At 54.7% G+C, this 16718-nt stretch overlaps 1 protein-coding gene and 1 pseudogene across 1 annotated transcript; one reads left to right on the top strand and one right to left on the bottom strand.

Annotated features, from left to right (window-relative positions):
* SLC25A10 (solute carrier family 25 member 10) lies at window positions 1–7461 on the top strand. The gene is made up of 11 exons (XM_043463386.1): window positions 1–588; window positions 2518–2637; window positions 3185–3299; window positions 3379–3427; window positions 3661–3702; window positions 4535–4578; window positions 4701–4771; window positions 5027–5119; window positions 5395–5472; window positions 6006–6062; window positions 6170–7461. The coding sequence occupies exons 1-11, from the start codon at window positions 496–498 to the stop codon at window positions 6269–6271; spliced, it is 864 nt and encodes a 287-aa protein (XP_043319321.1). The 5' UTR covers window positions 1–495; the 3' UTR covers window positions 6272–7461.
* LOC122441694 overlaps window positions 7172–16718 on the bottom strand; it is a 25132-nt pseudogene continuing 15585 nt past the window's right edge.

Here is a 16718-nt window from a genome sequence, read left to right on the forward strand (position 1 = left end):
ACGTGACTTAGGCGCCGGGGCCGCCCCGTGGGCTAGCCGGCGCAGGATAGGGGAGGCCGCAGGTCCCTGAGAGGAGCGAAGAAGGTCCACCTAGCAGGCTTCCTGCGGTCCAGCCAGTTGGGGGTCCCACTAAGGGGGCCCCACTGAGCCGCCTCCACTGGGGCGGCTCGGTGGAGCCCAGCACGCTAGCGTACTGAGCCGCGGCCGCTTTAAGGCTCGGGACCCACCCTCGGACTTGGGGGCGGGGTCTGCGAGACCCCGCCCCTTAGCTCCCGCCCCCGGGCCGCGCGGGTGCATTGGTTGTCGGCTGCTAGGGCGGCCGGCGAACCTTTGAACGCGCGGCGGGCGGCTGCGAGGACCGGGTTGGGCCGGGCCGGGCCGGGCCGGGCCGGGGGGGTGCTGGAGCAGGGCCGGGCCGGCGTCTGGGTTTCACAGGCCGGGTCGGGGCCGGTACCTGCGCTCCTTGGCAGCGGCGGCGGCGGCGGTGCCCGGGCCATGGCGGACGAGGCGCGCGTGTCGCGCTGGTACTTCGGTGGGCTGGCGTCATGCGGGGCCGCCTGCTGCACGCACCCACTGGACCTGCTCAAGGTGAGTATGGCGTGGGGAGGGCCTCGGGCCGGGCTGTCGCCCCCGCCCGGAGGCTCTGCGTGGAACGGGCGGCAGAGGTGCCCCTTGGCCCCCCTCTCTGCTACCTGTGTGACCTTGGGCTGGTCTCCCTCCCAGCCCTCCTGAGGGTGGTTCTCTTTGAGCGCAACTGTCGGCACCCCGGCAGGACCACGCGCTCCCTCTGCCTAGTGGGTGCCTACCAAACACACCGGTAGACGAAGGAGGGATGTGGCCGGCACCCCTGCTTTGGGCTACTTCCTCCTGGGAGGTGGGTGAGCATCTGGAAGACATGATCCCAGCGTGCAGGTCCTGCCCAATGAGGGTAATTGTTTCTTCCATCGAGAAGCAATCACACTCTTTCTACATTTTTTTTTTTAATAAAATGCCTAGGGGGCAGAATAAGACAGAGTTTCCCTTGTCTCTGAGGCAGACCAGTTTTTTGCTCATTTCTCACCACAAACAACAAAGAAAGGCTAGAAACTCAAAGCATATTTTGGCAACTGGGCCCTGGGCCCCGGTACCTGGGCCGTGGTCTTGCGGAGTCTGTTGGCAAGAGTGGTCACCTGGCCATCCCCTTCCTTATTCCCACCCAGAGCAGCCTGAAACCCACGCTGACCCCCTTGGAAGGATTGGCACCTGTGTCGTGGGCTGATCCAACTATCCCTCAAGCTTCAGCCTAGCCACCAGGAAAGGCAGGATTAGTAGACGTTGTGGGTGGGGCTGAAACTGGCAGCCCCTCCAGCATTTCAGAGATCTGGGAGAGTCCTTTGTGGCTCCTGGTAGCCGCCAGGACCTGTGACGTGGCCTGGCCGAGCAGGGCCAGGTATTAAGGTGCTTTTGGTCTGTAGGAAGAGGAAACCTTTCTCATGCCTGCTTAGTTTTACTTTCTGGGTGCCCACGCAGGTCCCTGTGCCCTCCTCCCCCCTCCCCCATCACAGGCCCTGGAGGGTCAGACTGACTGTCTGCCCGGAGGTAGAAACAGCTTTCAAGGACTCTTGGAGCCTTCCCTGGCCCCAGGCCAGCCTTTTCCCTTGTCCAAAGCTCCTTTGGGCGTCACTGCCCCTTGCCCTAGCCCCAGATGTTATTTTGCTGCAGCACACTTAGCGTGGGGGTGGGAGTCTGGGAGGTGGCTGGCCACAGGAATGTGGCCGCCCTCTGGCTCAGGGAGCACATGGCCTTGGGCTGGGCTGCAGCTGGCAGTGTGGGCAGCCATAGAGGCCTCCAGCAGAGGAGGCCCTGGCCAGAGTTTTTAATCTCTCGGCATTGTCTTCGGGAAAAAAAGTATCTTAAAGCTCCTGACCTCTGCCTTTGCCCCACGGCTGCACCCTCACAGAGGCTTCTTGCTTGCACAGGGTGCTGCTGCTTGGCCACCCTGCCCCCAGGCCCCAGGCCCTAGGTTCCCGGCTCACCGCCGAGAGAGACTAATTCAGCAGAGTCAGTAACTTGCCCCATTGTGTCCAGTCTGGACGTGTAGGACCTGAGAGTGTGTTGCAAGAATGCACTCCGAAGTGCCCCTCCCCCTGGGTGCCCCACGGAGCCCCACCCACCTTTCCTGAGTCTCCCCTGTTTCCTGAGGACATCTCTCAGTCCCCTAATTCTGTCCCTCTCGGGAGGCTACCAAGTGGGGCTCTGGAGTCTCCCAGTGTCCTCATCTAAAGGACGGGGCTGATGACTCCGCCCCAGGGCAGCTGGAATTGCACTCCCATATTGGCTGGCGTTGTCTTCTGTGAGGTGATGGCGTGGAACAGAGCTTGGTGCCAGACGCCCCAGCTGGTGCCTTAGGAGACCTCAGTTTCCTGTCTCAGTACGGGTGCTGGTAGCACTTGTAGCAAAGGGCTTCAGAGCAGAGCTGACCGGGGGCGGGGTCCAGGTGGGGTGCGGCTCTGAGCGGGTAGGACCCCTCCCCCACAGGTGCACCTGCAGACGCAGCAGGAGGTGAAGCTGCGCATGACGGGCATGGCGCTGCAGGTGGTGCGCTCTGACGGCGTCCTGGCGCTCTACAACGGACTGAGCGCCTCCCTCTGCAGACAGGTACCTCTGGGGGGGCCCCATCTCCCAGGGTAGTGGGTGGGTGGGGGCTCATGGCCAGCGATCCCTTCGATCCCTTAGGTCTTGATCCCAGAGCCCACTCTCAGCCCACAGAGGCGGAGGGGTTGCTGGCCTCCCTCCTGCCCACTGTAGGTGCCCTTTGGGCCTGGAAGTTAATCTCGCATTCTCAAGACTGCTTACAAGGACAGAACTACAAGGCCTAGGAGACCAGCAGCCCCCGGGGAGGGCGCAGGGCATGGCTTCTGCCTTGCACAGAGTCAGGCCAGCTGTGCCAGACCTCCACCTACAGATGGGGAAACTGAGGCTTGCAGGGACGTGGTAGGGGATGAGGAGGGGTGGGGCCTGGACTCAGCCAGCCCCAGGTTTTTGAATTAGCTCAGCTGCTTGCTGGCTGTGTGGCCTCTGGAAGGCTCCTGGGTGTCCCTGTGGCCCACATGGTGATGTTCGTGCACTGGAGGGCCAAGGATATAGGGGGTGCCCAGCGCCATCCTTCCTCCTGCACCTTCTGAGCTGGGCCCCTTCTCCCCAGATGACCTACTCCCTGACTCGGTTTGCCATCTACGAGACTGTGCGGGACCAGGTGACCAAGGGCAGTGAGGGCCCCTTGCCCTTCTACAAGAAGGTCTTGCTGGGCTCCATCAGCGGTGAGCAGCCGGGAGGGAGGGGGTGGTGCAGGTGAGGCAGGAGGCATTGCCAGCGGTCATGTGTTGGCTGTTGTGCCAGGTTGCATCGGCGGCTTTGTGGGGACCCCTGCGGACATGGTCAACGTCAGGTCAGTGCGGCCCTGAGGCCAGGGTCTTGCTGTCCCCCAGCAGAGCCAGGTTGGCTCACTAGGGTCTCTTTGTGTTCAGCCTGGAACATGTCGCTCAGATCTTGGGGTCCGGGGCGCTGGAGGGTGGTGCTGAGCCTGTGGTGGGGCAGCCCCGGGCGGGGCCAGCTGCTCACTCCCGCTGGGGTCTGTGGAGTGTCTGGCCCTGCTCCCCTGAACACTCTGCTTGCTTTCAGGATGCAGAATGACATGAAGCTGCCCCAGAATCAGCGCCGAAAGTGAGTCGCATGGTGTGCCCAGGGGTTTGGGGGCCAGGGCTGAGAAGACCCCTGAGCAGGGTGGGGACTCCCACAGGCCACCACATCTGTGGGGTCACGTGGAGCAATGGGGTGGCTGATGGATGTTGGAAACATACATTGTGAGCGTCTGTTCTGGAATCCCAAGGGGGCTTCCAGCATCTCTGGGTCCTACCCCTGTGGGAGGATCCAGGATTGGGGGCCGGACTGGGCGGTGGGCAGGACCTGGTCACTCTGCTCCCTCTTGCACCTGTACATGCTTCATGGAGGGTAAGTTAGAAGCTTAAGTGGTCTTCAAAAGGGTTTGGGAGCTGGGTGGTTATTTCTGTGATAAAAACATATTGTGTGAGATCTGAGACACCGTGGGTTCTGAGACCCTGTTTATGGACAGACGCTGTAGTTAAACCCTGGGCGCCAGCATCAGCCAGTTCAGGGAGGAGTGTGGCCTCAGGAGATCCCATTGTCCACTCTGGCCGGAACACAGGCCATGGGGAGGGCAGACTGAATAGGTTGGGAAGGGGACCCTGCAGGGCGTCCCTTCCTCCTGCCCGTGGTAACAGCCTGCAGGCATGACCAGCCTCGGAGCTGGCATCCCCCAGCGAGGGGGTTTTCCTTTGGAACGCGGGGGATCTTTAGGCCCTCAGGTCCCCTGAGCAGTGAGACCTCTCTGAGCTCTTAGAAAAGGCTGATGTCCTCTGGCCCTGTGATTCTTTGGGTTCCTCCTGGCCTGTGATGGAGGCATGGCTATTTGTGGGGAGGACCTTCCCGTGGGAGCCTGTGGTCAGGGAGAGCATCACTCTCTGTCCCCCGGCAGCTATGCCCACGCCCTGGACGGCCTGTACCGTGTGGCCCGAGAAGGTAAGACAGGAGGTGGGGGCCTGGGGCAGCCTCCAGGCAGGACCCGGTAGTGGGCCTTGGGGGGAGGCTGGGATGGGGGGTGCTTCGGGCTGGGTACCCAACCTCTCCTCTTCCCCCGACAGAGGGTCTGAAGAAGCTGTTCTCAGGTGCAACCATGGCGTCCAGTCGAGGGATGTTGGTCACCGTGGGCCAGGTAGGACTTTGGCTTGGGGTGGCACTCTCAGGCAGCACCTGGGGGTTGGGGCCCTGGAAGGCAGCGGGCACTAACACAGGTGTGGCTGCAGAGCTGGGCTCAGGCAGGTCTGGGCCTCGTCTGTCCGCCCCAGTGCAGCGCCCGTAGATGACCCACAGAGCAGGTACTTGGTCAGTCCAGCTGGTGTCGTTGCGGGCCCCATCTGCTTTCCCCTGAGCTATCCCTCATGTCCTGACCATCTCCATTTCCTAACAGCTGTCCTGCTATGACCAAGCCAAGCAGCTGGTCCTCAGCACGGGCTACTTGTCCGACAGCATCTTCACTCACTTTATCGCCAGCTTCATTGCGGTGAGTAGTGTGGGGTCCCTGACCAGCCTTGGGAGCTGGGGGCGCCTGGGCGGAGCAAGGGCTCAGAATGGTGGGAGGCTTTGGTGAGGATGGTGGCTGCCCTTCTCGGGCTCTGCATTAGTGGGAGGAGCCCACGAATCCCCAGAGCCCAGGTTGGGAGTGTTCGTGTTGTCCCCATGGCCCTGGGGACACCTCCTGGGGGTCCAGACAGGCCTGCAGAGGAGAGGTAAGCGGTGCCCTCCTGGCAGACCCATTGATGACAGCTTGCCCTCCAGGGTGGATGTGCCACATTCCTATGCCAGCCCCTGGATGTGCTGAAGACCCGGCTGATGAATGCCAAGGGCGAGTATCGGGTGAGTGGGGTCCCCACCCTGCTGCTCCCAGGTGAGCCTGTGTCCCTGGGCCGGGGTACAGATGAGGCTGTGTCCCTCGCGGTTGCCATCAGGCCTGCAGCCGCCTGGGCCCCAAGTGTATTTTTAAGTCAGGTTCTTTGACATGGTGACAGAGGCAGCCTGGTCGCAGCAGGGTGGCAGGTCCAGCGCCTGGGGCCAAGCACCTGTCCGGGGCTCCCTCCATTACGCGGGATATCTTCTGTGTCTGTGGCAGCTGCCCAAGAACCGCGGGTGCCTGGTGGGTCAGCCTGGCCCTGGTGTGCTTTTAAATTCTAGTTCTGCCTGGCTAACAGGCCAGGGCAGCCCTTGACCTTTGTGCCCACCAGCCCTGCCCCCCGTGTTTACCTTTGAGCTTTCAGGCCTGCTGCTCTGCACATCCACATCAGTGTCACCAGCTACTGGCACTGGTGGTGGGGGAGGGGGCGTGAGGTTGTGGGGGTTCCTGCCTTTCGAGAAGCAGCTATTTTATTTCATTATTTGGCGTTTGTTTGCAGGGTGTTCTGCACTGCGCCATGGAGACAGCGAAGCTGGGGCCGCTGGCCTTTTACAAGGTTCGGGGTCGGGAGGCAGGGCAGGGGGGTGTGGGGTGGGGGGGGGTGTAGGGTGGGGGGGGTGTCCCTCTAGGGCTGTCTTCATGCTCCCCTCCTTTCTCCCGCAGGGCCTCGTGCCTGCTGGTATCCGCCTCATGCCCCACACCGTGCTCACGTTTGTGTTTCTGGAACAGCTTCGCAAGCACTTTGGCATCAAAGTGCCATCCTGATGTGGCGGTGGGAGCAGCTGGGTCACACCCAGCCCCCTGCACCAGTTTATTCCAGAGTCCCGGAGGGTTGGCAGCTGAGCACTGCCCTGAGCCCAGCACCTGCCCACTGTGCTCCGGCTGCCCCCTCTGGCCCAGGACCCCCACCCCGGCCTGCCTGGCCAGCCCAGTGACCATTGTCCCCTCCCGAGCTGCTGGCTTCACCTCCACCTCCCGCTGCCGCCGCTGACTCTCCCTGCCTGGTGTCCAGCGGCACCCTGTGCACAATAGTGACTCCCTTGGAGGGTCTAGGCCCCAGGTTGGGTATTCTCTCCCCAGGTAGGCAGTTAATCTTGGAGCTGGGAGGGGTGGGCTGTCCAAGCTTTTAGGGTCTGGGGTCTCCAGCCCCTGAAGTCTCTTCCTTTCATGAAGCCCAGCACCCCCAGCAGCTCCCACTGAGGAGCCGGGTAGCGGAGTAGGGGTGTGAACCCCCAGCACCACTCATCGAATGACGTGTGCACCTGCACTTTCATCCCAGGAGAGGGACCATAGCTTTCGTGATGTTCTCTAAGGTAGCTGCGCCCCACAGCTGCCAGGTCAGGGCAGAATGAGTACCCAGGAGGAAGGGCCTGCGTGTGACCCTTAGGCACCCTACCCACCCTTCCTGGTCCAGCCCACCCCCCACTGGCTTTAACAAGTGAAAGTGAAAGTTGCTCAGTCATGTCCGACTCTTTGCGACCCCGTGGACTCTCCAGTCCATGGAATTCTCCAGGCCAGAATATTGGAGTGGGTAACCCGTTCCCTTCGCCAGGGGATCTTCCCAACCCAGGGATCGAACCCAGGTCTCCCACATTGCAGGCGGATTCTTTACCAGCTGAGCCACCAGGGAAGCCCAGCTTTAACAATTAGTTTCACCAAAAGCTTTCAGCGCCAGAAGGTGGCTGCTGTTTTCGGGGAGTTTGCAGTGACCCCTCCTGGCTCCCTGAGCAGGAGTGGCACGTCCACGGGGGCTGACTGCACAGTGGTCACCTGCAAGGTCTCCAGTAGCTGGTCAGCCAAAATGCCCAAAGCAGCCTGCAAATGAGGCTGGGGGCTGCATCTGTCGGCCTCCCCCAGTCAGGTGGGCACTGTGCCACTACCCCCCGCCCCCAGCAAGTGACCAGCAGTCCCACATTGCCCTGCAGGGATGTTAATAAAGAACGGTGAAGTGCTGAGTCTGGTTCTGCATCCAGGCCCCTAACTAGTCTGCCTCATGGCCAGGGCCTATGAGATCCTCTGCACTTTCCAAAGAGGGCTCTAGGGTTTATGGACGGGCAGGGCCCAAAGCAGGGGGGAAGTCACAGCTCTGACTGGATACACTGGAGTGGCCGGTGGGCAGAGGGCTGGGGGAAGAGCAGGGCATGGGGCTGGTTGAGGGACTAGTCAGTGTTGCAGTCCTGGATCCAGGTCACTGTGGATCCCCCACCCAGGGCTGCCCCTTCCCAGCAGGCACCTGCTGCTATAAGCCCCCTGAGACAGAGTTCCCAGCAGGCACCTGCTACTACAAGCCCCCTGAGACAATTCCTGTGGTGGGGGCAGGGGGCGGTGCTGCTGCCTGATCTCCCTGGAGGTGCCCCTTGAGTCAGAGCCCTGGCCTTTTAGATGCTGGCCTATCATCTAGCAAACCCAGATGGGACTGGCCAACCTAGGTTCTATGGGCTACAGACCCTCAGGCTGGGGCAGGAGCTGAGGTGAACACCACCTGACCTTTTGCTGTCCCAGGACAGGTGGAAGCTACCCTGGGGCTCTGCTGCCCCAGTCGGGAAAGAACAGATACACCACAGGCAGTTCAGATGTCAGTGCCTCTGACACCCTTGCCATGAAGCAAGGAGACTTGTGGAGCATTTCAAGCAGATAAAAAAGAATTTTTAAGTCGTGGTTATGGTTGCATATCTCTGTAACCTGAAAATCACTGTATTTCAACAAAGCTGTTACTTAAACAACACACCACCCACATGCCCACCCGAGCCTCAGCAGTGAGTTTTCACTGGGCCTGTGTTCTCCAAGCCCTACAGACCCTTTCCTACCACTGGATTATTTGGAAGCAAATTTCAGATGTCCTGTCATTTATAGATAAATACTTAACAAGTCTCCGAAAACAGTCTTTAAAAAATTCTAACGTAACTGCAATAATTCACTGTACATAAAATGGCCTGTGTTACCATCATCAAATTTCCTGGGTTACCACGTGCATGTCATTAAGTTGTTGGTTTTGTTTGAATCAAGTCCAGCTGAGATCTACTCACGTCTCTATGGCGCACGTCCCCTCCTCGTCCTCTCTTCGCAAGATAAGCCGGGTCCTGGATCCAGTTGCTTCTCCCGTCCAATTTGGCCCCTTCCTCTGTGAATTTCCTAAAAGTGGCAGAGAGACCTGGATTAGAGTCACATTTTTGGGTGACGGTGCTGGGTGTGGAGCGCGGTTTCCACTGCAGTGTTTGGGCACGAAGCAACCATGGGTCTGGAAGCACACATGGCTGGGGGCAGGCTTCCTGAGCCCTGGGCAGGCAGGCAGGAGGGCATGGAGCACCCAGAGCCTCACAGAATGTCCAGTCTGGTGCCCCAGCACCCAGGCTGGAGTCTCACTGGGTGGTTGGAACCCAGAGCCCAGGAAGTAAAGCGGGAATGGCGGGAACACATGACTGTGGTCGTGGGGCAGGCTGACGCTTCTCTCAGACCCCTGGCAAGTTGAAAACAGCAAATCTCAGAAACGTTGGCCACACAGGGCCACATTCTCTGCCCTTAAAGCTGCTTTGATTTGAAGCATTGGGATCCTCTTTACTTGCCTGCAAGAGTGCCCAGACAGCCTGGGAAGATGGCATTTCACCAGCCTCCTCCCAGCCCAGCCAGCTTACGCGGCGCTTCCTGGACCAGTGTCAGGGGATGAAGGGCCCCATGTGGTTTGGGGAGGGTACTGCAGAGCAGGGTGCAAAGGGTAGTGAAGGGATGCAGTGTTTACTGGTGGGCCGTGGGGGAGGGCTTCAGGCACCAGCCCTGCAGGGGCCCAGCTTCCTGGATGGGGGCACAGAGGGGGAAAATGAGGCAGGCCGGGGAAAGCAGGAAAATTGGGGCAAGTTAGAGATGAGGCCCTTCCCCAGGGAGTACTCCACCTGTGTTGGCTCAGAACCAGCCTGAGAATGTGAGCAAAATAGAGGAGCAGCCTCACCTGCAGGTCACCTGATTCAGGTAAGGAAGTGATGGATTTCACGCTGGCAGGGAAGCAAACTCAGCATTTCATGATTCAGTCTCCACCTTTCTTCCTTAGAGACAATCGTTCACAAAAAGTTACACAGCAGGAGTCCACTGTCAAGAAGTTTGAGCAAGGGTGCCAAGACAAGGCAGTAGGGAAAGACGCCTTTTCGACAACTGGACATCCACACGCAGAGTGAGCGTGGGCCCTCCCACACACAGGCATACGGTCCTCAAAATGGACCACAGAGTTGAAACTGTAAAATGTGTAGAAATGAATGAAGGCCACGCAAATGAGAACAAGCAAGGCTGTATGCTTGGCTTGCTCTAGCAGGAAGGCAGCCCCCTCACTTGCATATTGGCAGAGCCTTAAAGAAGGCAGAGGAGGGGGTGGCTTCATCATGAGAGGGGGGCTCTGGTGCACCCCAAGTGGGAGCTGTGGGCTTGAGGAAGCTGTGGGGGGCCAACTGGAGGTGCTGCAACCCCTGTGGTTCGTTAGGGGAGCATACTTGGCTTTCTCTGGTTGGTCCTGAGTTGGAAGCGGAGGCAGAAATTAGGGAAGCTGGCAATTATTGGCCAAGCTTGGGCCTATTGCTACAGGGGCTTAGAAACACTTGGCCACGAAGAAACTTGCACAGGAACCTTCAGAGCAGCATTTTACTCTTACAACAAAAAGGTGGAAATCACCTGATGAGCAGATAAGTCAAATGTGGTATATTTGTATAATGCAATACTATTTGGCCATACAAGGGAGTGAAACACTGCCATGCTAAAACATAGATGAAACCTGAAAACACGCTGAGTGGAAGCAGTCAGTCACTAAAGACAATGTATTATGTGATTCCGGCTACAGTCTATGGGGTCACAAAGAGTCAGATGTGACTGAGCGACTATCACTTTCACTTTTTCATTTGTATGAAGGGTTTAGAACAGGCCAATCCAGAGACAGGAAGTATTGGGTTGGCAAAAAAGTTCATTCAGGTTTTCCTGCATGATATTATGGGAAAACCAGAATGAACTTTCTGGCCAACCCAATAGATGAGTGGTTGCCAGAAGTTAGGATGGGGTGGGGTGGGGTGGGGTGGGGAAATTGGGAGTGACTACAGACGGAGACAGATTTCTTTTTGGAGTTATGGAAATGTTTCAAATGTAGTAGTATAGGATGGTTGCACAATTCTATGAATAATACTAAAAATCATTGACTTGTACACTTTATTTTTTAAAATATTTATTTAGCCGCACTGAGTCTTAATTTTGGCACGTGGGATCTAGTTCCCTGAACAGAGATCGAACCTGCCCACCCCTGCATTGGGAGCACGGAGTCTTAGCCACTGGACCACCAAGGAAGTCCCCTGAATTGTACACTTTTAATGGAGGGATTGTATGGTAGGTGGTGAATAAAATTTTCTCTCCTTGACCAAACTCTAGCCAGGCTGGTCTCAAAGACTGCTTCTGCATCAGGCCTGGGAAGACTGGGTTTCTGACAGCTCAAACTGCATACCCCGGGCAATCCCAGCCCCGCTTAGAGCACCCACCCGAGGCTGGACATCTCCGGCCTCTGTGAGAACACAGAGGCTCACTTCGGACAAGTGTGTTAAGGAGCCAGATGGGGTCTCCCAGCTTTATAACTGTCTGCTGCCTGACTCCATTGCCTGAGCTCTCAGCCCTCCCAATTCCCATATTTCCACTTTAAAACACCAGTTACCTCCGCACAAGTTGAAATGGAATTCAGTTCACGCTGGAATTGTCCCCACTGGGAGTATAGTGCTGATTAGAACCTGTCCTTTGCACTTCAGCGTCTGGCTGTGTTGATCTCTGTGGTCTCTTTGCTGACACATTGGACTGTGTCTCAGTGAGGCTGTCTGGTGCTCCGTCCAGCAGGCTCCATCCCTGGATCAGGAAGATCCCCTGGAGGAGGGCATACGTGGAAATGCCAGTCTTCCAGTATTCTTGCCTGAAGAATCCCATGGACAGAGGAGCCTGGTGGGCTACAGTCCATGGGGTCGCAAAAAGTCAGACACAACTGAAGTGACTTAGCATGCACACACGCAAGGACACATTAAATGAGGAATGCCATGTGGTGCCTACAGAGGCAGCAGCAGTCAGAGAGCCACACTGATGTGATGGAGGCTGGGGACTCTGGGGACAGGAGGGCATCTTTGTGATGTACACACTCCTAAGTACCTGACCTGCTCCAGCCCTGTTGATCCAGCCCTTGGTGGAATTCTGGATCCTGGAATGAGGCTGCTGGTATTTGGGGCAGCTGGAGATGAGGTTCAAATCTTGCAATCAGCCCAAAGGAGCGTAGAGGGCCGGACAGGGCAGGTAGGAGTGGTGGCCTGGGAAGGTAGCTGACCCCCACCAGCTGACCCGGGGACAAGGCCGAGCTGTCCACGTCTCCCCTGCTTCACTCCCTTGTTACTGAAACTGGTCAGTCTGCGCGTGTTTATAAATAGTTGTTTCAAGTAACCCATGCACCACAATACAAATTTGCACACCCAGCAGGGTTTTCAGGGGATGGATTACTTCCTTCCCGCCAACCCCGGGCCCTGACCCCTTCCCAGAAGAACAACCACGGCCACTAGGTCTAGGGTATTTTCCCCACTTTGCTTGAATTTAACAGGAAAAAAAGAAAAACAGAAGTGAGGTGGAGGAAATGCCAGTCTTCAGAAAGTATTTATTTTTCACCAGAGATACTAGTTCCCCAAAGAGGATGGAAACACCAGGAAAGTCGAGTCACGCAGTTTTGTTCCCCTTCTACTCCCCTCCTTCTGACACCACCCGCTCCCCCATCTCCTAATTGCTGACAAGCTGGAAGGACTGGAAGGCAGTGGAAGGCACCCAACACAGCACCCAGGGGCCCAGTACCACCTCTGGGAGGCCACTCTGAGCTTGGCTCCCACAGCTGCCCTCCCGTCTCCAGGGGCCAGGCAGCAGCCTGCCCGGACAGCAGCCTGCTCGGACCACCCAACCCGGGAGGTGGAGAGGGGCAGTGTGTGTACAGCTTGTCCTCGTGGCCACTTTGCTGTCCTACTGGTGCTACAAGCCGGAGTCTGTCCTGAGAGCTCAGACCCATGCTCTGTGGCCAGCAGGAACCCTTCTCAGATGATGGGAAGGGGACCTTCCCTCTCTTTACCCACACCTGTGACCCTCGAGGACGCCTCTCCTGTCGTGTCCCATCCTCACAGCCACACTGTAACTGGGAATAAGAACCTTGTATTCTATTACAAGTTAATCGCTAACGGAATGTTGCCTATAAGCTCAAATTATATGCAATGGCCCATCTCTGGGAACCCTACTTCCCAGGTAATGAGCATTAAGCTAAAATACCTTTGTTTGGCTCACAGGAAACATCCTGACCAGGCCCACCTGCGAATGACTGCAGGGAGAAAGAAATGAACACACCCCCTCCAGAGTCTGATGGGAACCAGGAAATGACTTTAACTCCCTTCTCGTTTAATATAAAAGAAACCTGAATTCTAACTCAGGCAAGATAGTTCTTTGTGGGGAGGGTGAATGAGCCTACCATCTTGGAGATTTGCTGGCTTTCCAAATAAAGTCATATTCCTTGCCCCAACAATTTGCCTCTTGATTACTGGCCTGTTAGGAGGCCAGTAGTACGATCTTAGACTTGGTAGCAACACGATAGTTTTACATCATCGAAGTCTAAACACGCAAGGCTGTGTCTTGTATATCATTTTTGTACAGAGGTCTTGCCTCCGTTCTGTTTGTAAAAGCTGAGCTCTGGTCTTGATTCTGCTCAAGGACACCCGGGTCCCCTCACCCTCCCCGGGGGGCCTGGGGAGCCATCCAGTGTGCAGGACTGAGAGGGGCTGTCCTGGCCTCCTGGAGGAGGCTGCTGAAGGCCCCGCCACCTTCCTGGCCTCTCTGGCCATCTTCCTGCTTGCCTGGACTGCCAGGGTTTCTTTTGTGGGTGGTCTTTCCCAGAAAGGCTGGGTGGGGTTGGAGGTCTGGGGTCTGCTCATCACTCTGGGGCCTGAACCACAGCTTAACTCCTGTAAGCTTCCAGATGCCACCTTCCCTGTAAATGCTGACCTGATTCCCCACCCTCTCTGGTTGACAGCCTCGTTCTGAGTTGAAGCCTAAATAGTTCTTTGGCCCTGAACGTCAGTAACAACCAAGATCTATCTGTCTCAGGGTCAGCTTGGTAAAGTTCCCGGAGCCAGGCATGCCCTTGGTCTGTATATATCAGTTCCTCCACATCCCTGCTTGGCTTCTGCTGTGCCTTTAAGAACATTCTGCCTCAACTATAGGGTCACCACTGACCTCGTCTCTGCCCTCCACCTTCCTGCGTCTCTGTCCTGGTGCTTTTAGTCTGTGACTTGCTGTCACACCCCATGCCCTCCAGCCCTTTGTTCTCTCAGCCACCCCACCTCTCCCATGGGTGTGTCCCCTCCTCTCTGAAAGCAGATGGTTAATTGGAGTGATTCCTCCAATTCTCTCTGATGCCTTTTGCCCTACTGGGTTAACTCTCCCCAGACTGGGTGTTTGGTGTGTCCCACACAGGCTGCAGACTTTCTTCTTTGGTTTCTTTTTCTGCACCGCCCCACCCCCACCCCCCACACCTTTCTTTCTTCTGTTTCTGGCACCCTGTTTGAAAGTCAATCTGCCCCTTGTCTGGACCCTGCCTTATTTCTGGCCCCCCTGCTCTGATATAGTTCAGCCCCTGGGCTCCTGGGTGGCTGACCTCCCTCCATCCTGGCCCAGGGCCTCCCAGGGGACCTGCCCCAAGACAGTGGAGCCAAGGGCAGAGCTACCTGGCTGCCCAGCCCCAGGCTGGCGCCCAGGGTGGGGAGTTCCTGGGCAGCCTCGTGAGGCAGGGCTGTGGCCATGGAGGCTCAGGGCCTGTGACCAGACACCGACTGCCGAGCAAAGGCCTTCCTGCCTTCCGTGAGGCAACGTGTTCCAGCTGCTAGCCCTGGGCCTGCAGTGACACGGCCGAGACCTGGCTCCTACGAAGGAGCCAAGGGAGGCCAGTCACGGACCACGGGGCCTCCCAGTGGCCTCACTGTAGTTTGGGCCTCTCACAGCACAGCTACTGGGTTCCAGAAGGACCTTCCCAAGAGCCAATGTTCCAGAAGGCCACTTGAGAGGTCTTAACTGTTTCACTGTCGTGTGATTCATCCTAACGTGATGAACTGTGCACAATCGCAGCGCACAATTTTAGAAATTTGTGCAGACAACACACCCTGAAACTGTCACCCCAGGCTAGATTGCAAACACTGCCCCCAAATTTTCCTCTGGCCCCTCTTTGCCCTCCCCATCCTCAATCACTGACAGGTTGTAGATGTGTGGAGATTCATTTCATGGATTTCTTATGGACTTCAATACTCTATACTCTCATATAATGAAAACACATAACATGCTTTCTTTTTGTCAGACTTCCTCGCTCAGCATAAGTACTCTGAGATTCATATAAGTTGTTCAGGACATTTCACACCAGGGACCATGCCATTGCATGGATGAAGAGACCTCAGTGTGCTTGTCCATCACCCAGTGATGGACAGTAGAGCTGTCTCCCGTTTGGGGATATTACAAATAAAGTAGCTATGAAAATTTTTGCAGTGTTTGTATGGACATATATGTACTTTCATTCCTCTCGGTAAAAATCACTAAGAAAGTGACAAACTGTTTTCCATAGTGGTTTTACCATTTTTACCCACCAGTAGTAAAGGAATTTCAACTCCCTCCGCTTGGTAGAGTCAGATTTTTTTTTTTTAAAGCTATTTTCATATTGTGCAGGGGAATCTCATTGTAGTTCTAGCTTGCATTTTCCTAATGACTAAATATGTGGAGTATCTTTCATGGGCTTACTTATTTGTCATCTATGTATCTTCTTTCGTAAGGTGTCTTTTCAACCACTTTGACCATTTTTTTTTTTTACAATTAAATGGCTTTCTTACTATTGAGTTTTTAAAAACATAACCTCACCAAGCAATTTCAGTTTTCTTTGTGGGAAGATTTTTATTTTATTTTATTTAAGTCTCCACTGCCCCCTCCCTTTTTTTTAGCCTTTTGGAATGGAGAATATTAGTTCCCTGACCAGGGATCATACCCTCTCACCTCAAAAGTGAAAGCACAGAATCCTAACCACTGGACTGATAAGGAATTGCCAAGGGAAGATTTTAAACTAACAGTTCCATTTTTAAAAGAGATATAGGGCTATTCAGGTTATCTTCTTATTTGATGAGTTTGGCAATTTGTTTCTCAAGGCATTTGTCAAAGGTATTGGCATAGTGTTGTTCATTATATTTCCTTAATATTCTTTTAATCACTAGGTTGATTACTAATCATTCATGTTTTCTAAGTTATGCATTTAAAGCTATAAAGTTTTTCCTTTGAGACTGAATTGGGCTCTATTCCACAAGCTTTTCACCAATGGTGTTCTCTCATATTTATTATATAAAATTTTTCATCTGCTCTTTTACTCAAAAGTTAGTCATCTGAAGACTCTTCTTTTTAAAAAGAAGACAAGTCCATAATTTTAGCTGGAGACATCACCACCCCTCTCTCAGTAGCTGATAGAAATCTAGATTTCTGATCTAGAAAATCAGTTGGGATGTTAAAGACTTCAATATTATCAACTAACAGAATCTAACTGGCATTTATTGGACATTCCACCCACAAGAGCAAGACACAACTTCTTTTCACAACACAGAGTTCTAATTGCCATATGATCATGGTCACAGCAAGCCACCAGGAATCACCTGAATGTACCTTCTGCTAAAATGCCCAGGGAACATATTCCGTGGTAGCCAGAAAACAAGCATCAAGAAATTTAAAGGATTAAAATCATAGAAGTTGTGTCTCTGACCACAGTGGAATCAAACTAGAAGTCTTTAACAGAAAGATAAAAAGAAAATCCAAACACTTGGAAACAACACATGTCAAAATCATCAGCAGGTCAAAAGAGGACATCTCAAGGGAAACTACGAAATAAGTTGAACTGAATAAATATGAAAATACAACATATAAAAATGTCAAAAATGTCTGGGCAGCAACAAACACGGGGTTTAGAGGGGAACTCATAGCATTAAATGCTTATATGAGAAAAAACTATATAAGAATGCATCTTTCAAATGAAAAAATAAATGTAAGCTTCTACCTTAACTAGAAAAAGAAGAGCAAAAATAAATCAAAAGTAAACAGAAGGAAATTCTAAAGGCAGAAACCAACTAAGTTGTAAATAGACAAAAAATAGAGAATATCAATGAAACAGAATGCA

Source organism: Cervus canadensis, chromosome 1 (assembly GCF_019320065.1).
Source record: "Cervus canadensis isolate Bull #8, Minnesota chromosome 1, ASM1932006v1, whole genome shotgun sequence".
Lineage (NCBI taxonomy): Eukaryota > Metazoa > Chordata > Mammalia > Artiodactyla > Cervidae > Cervus > Cervus canadensis.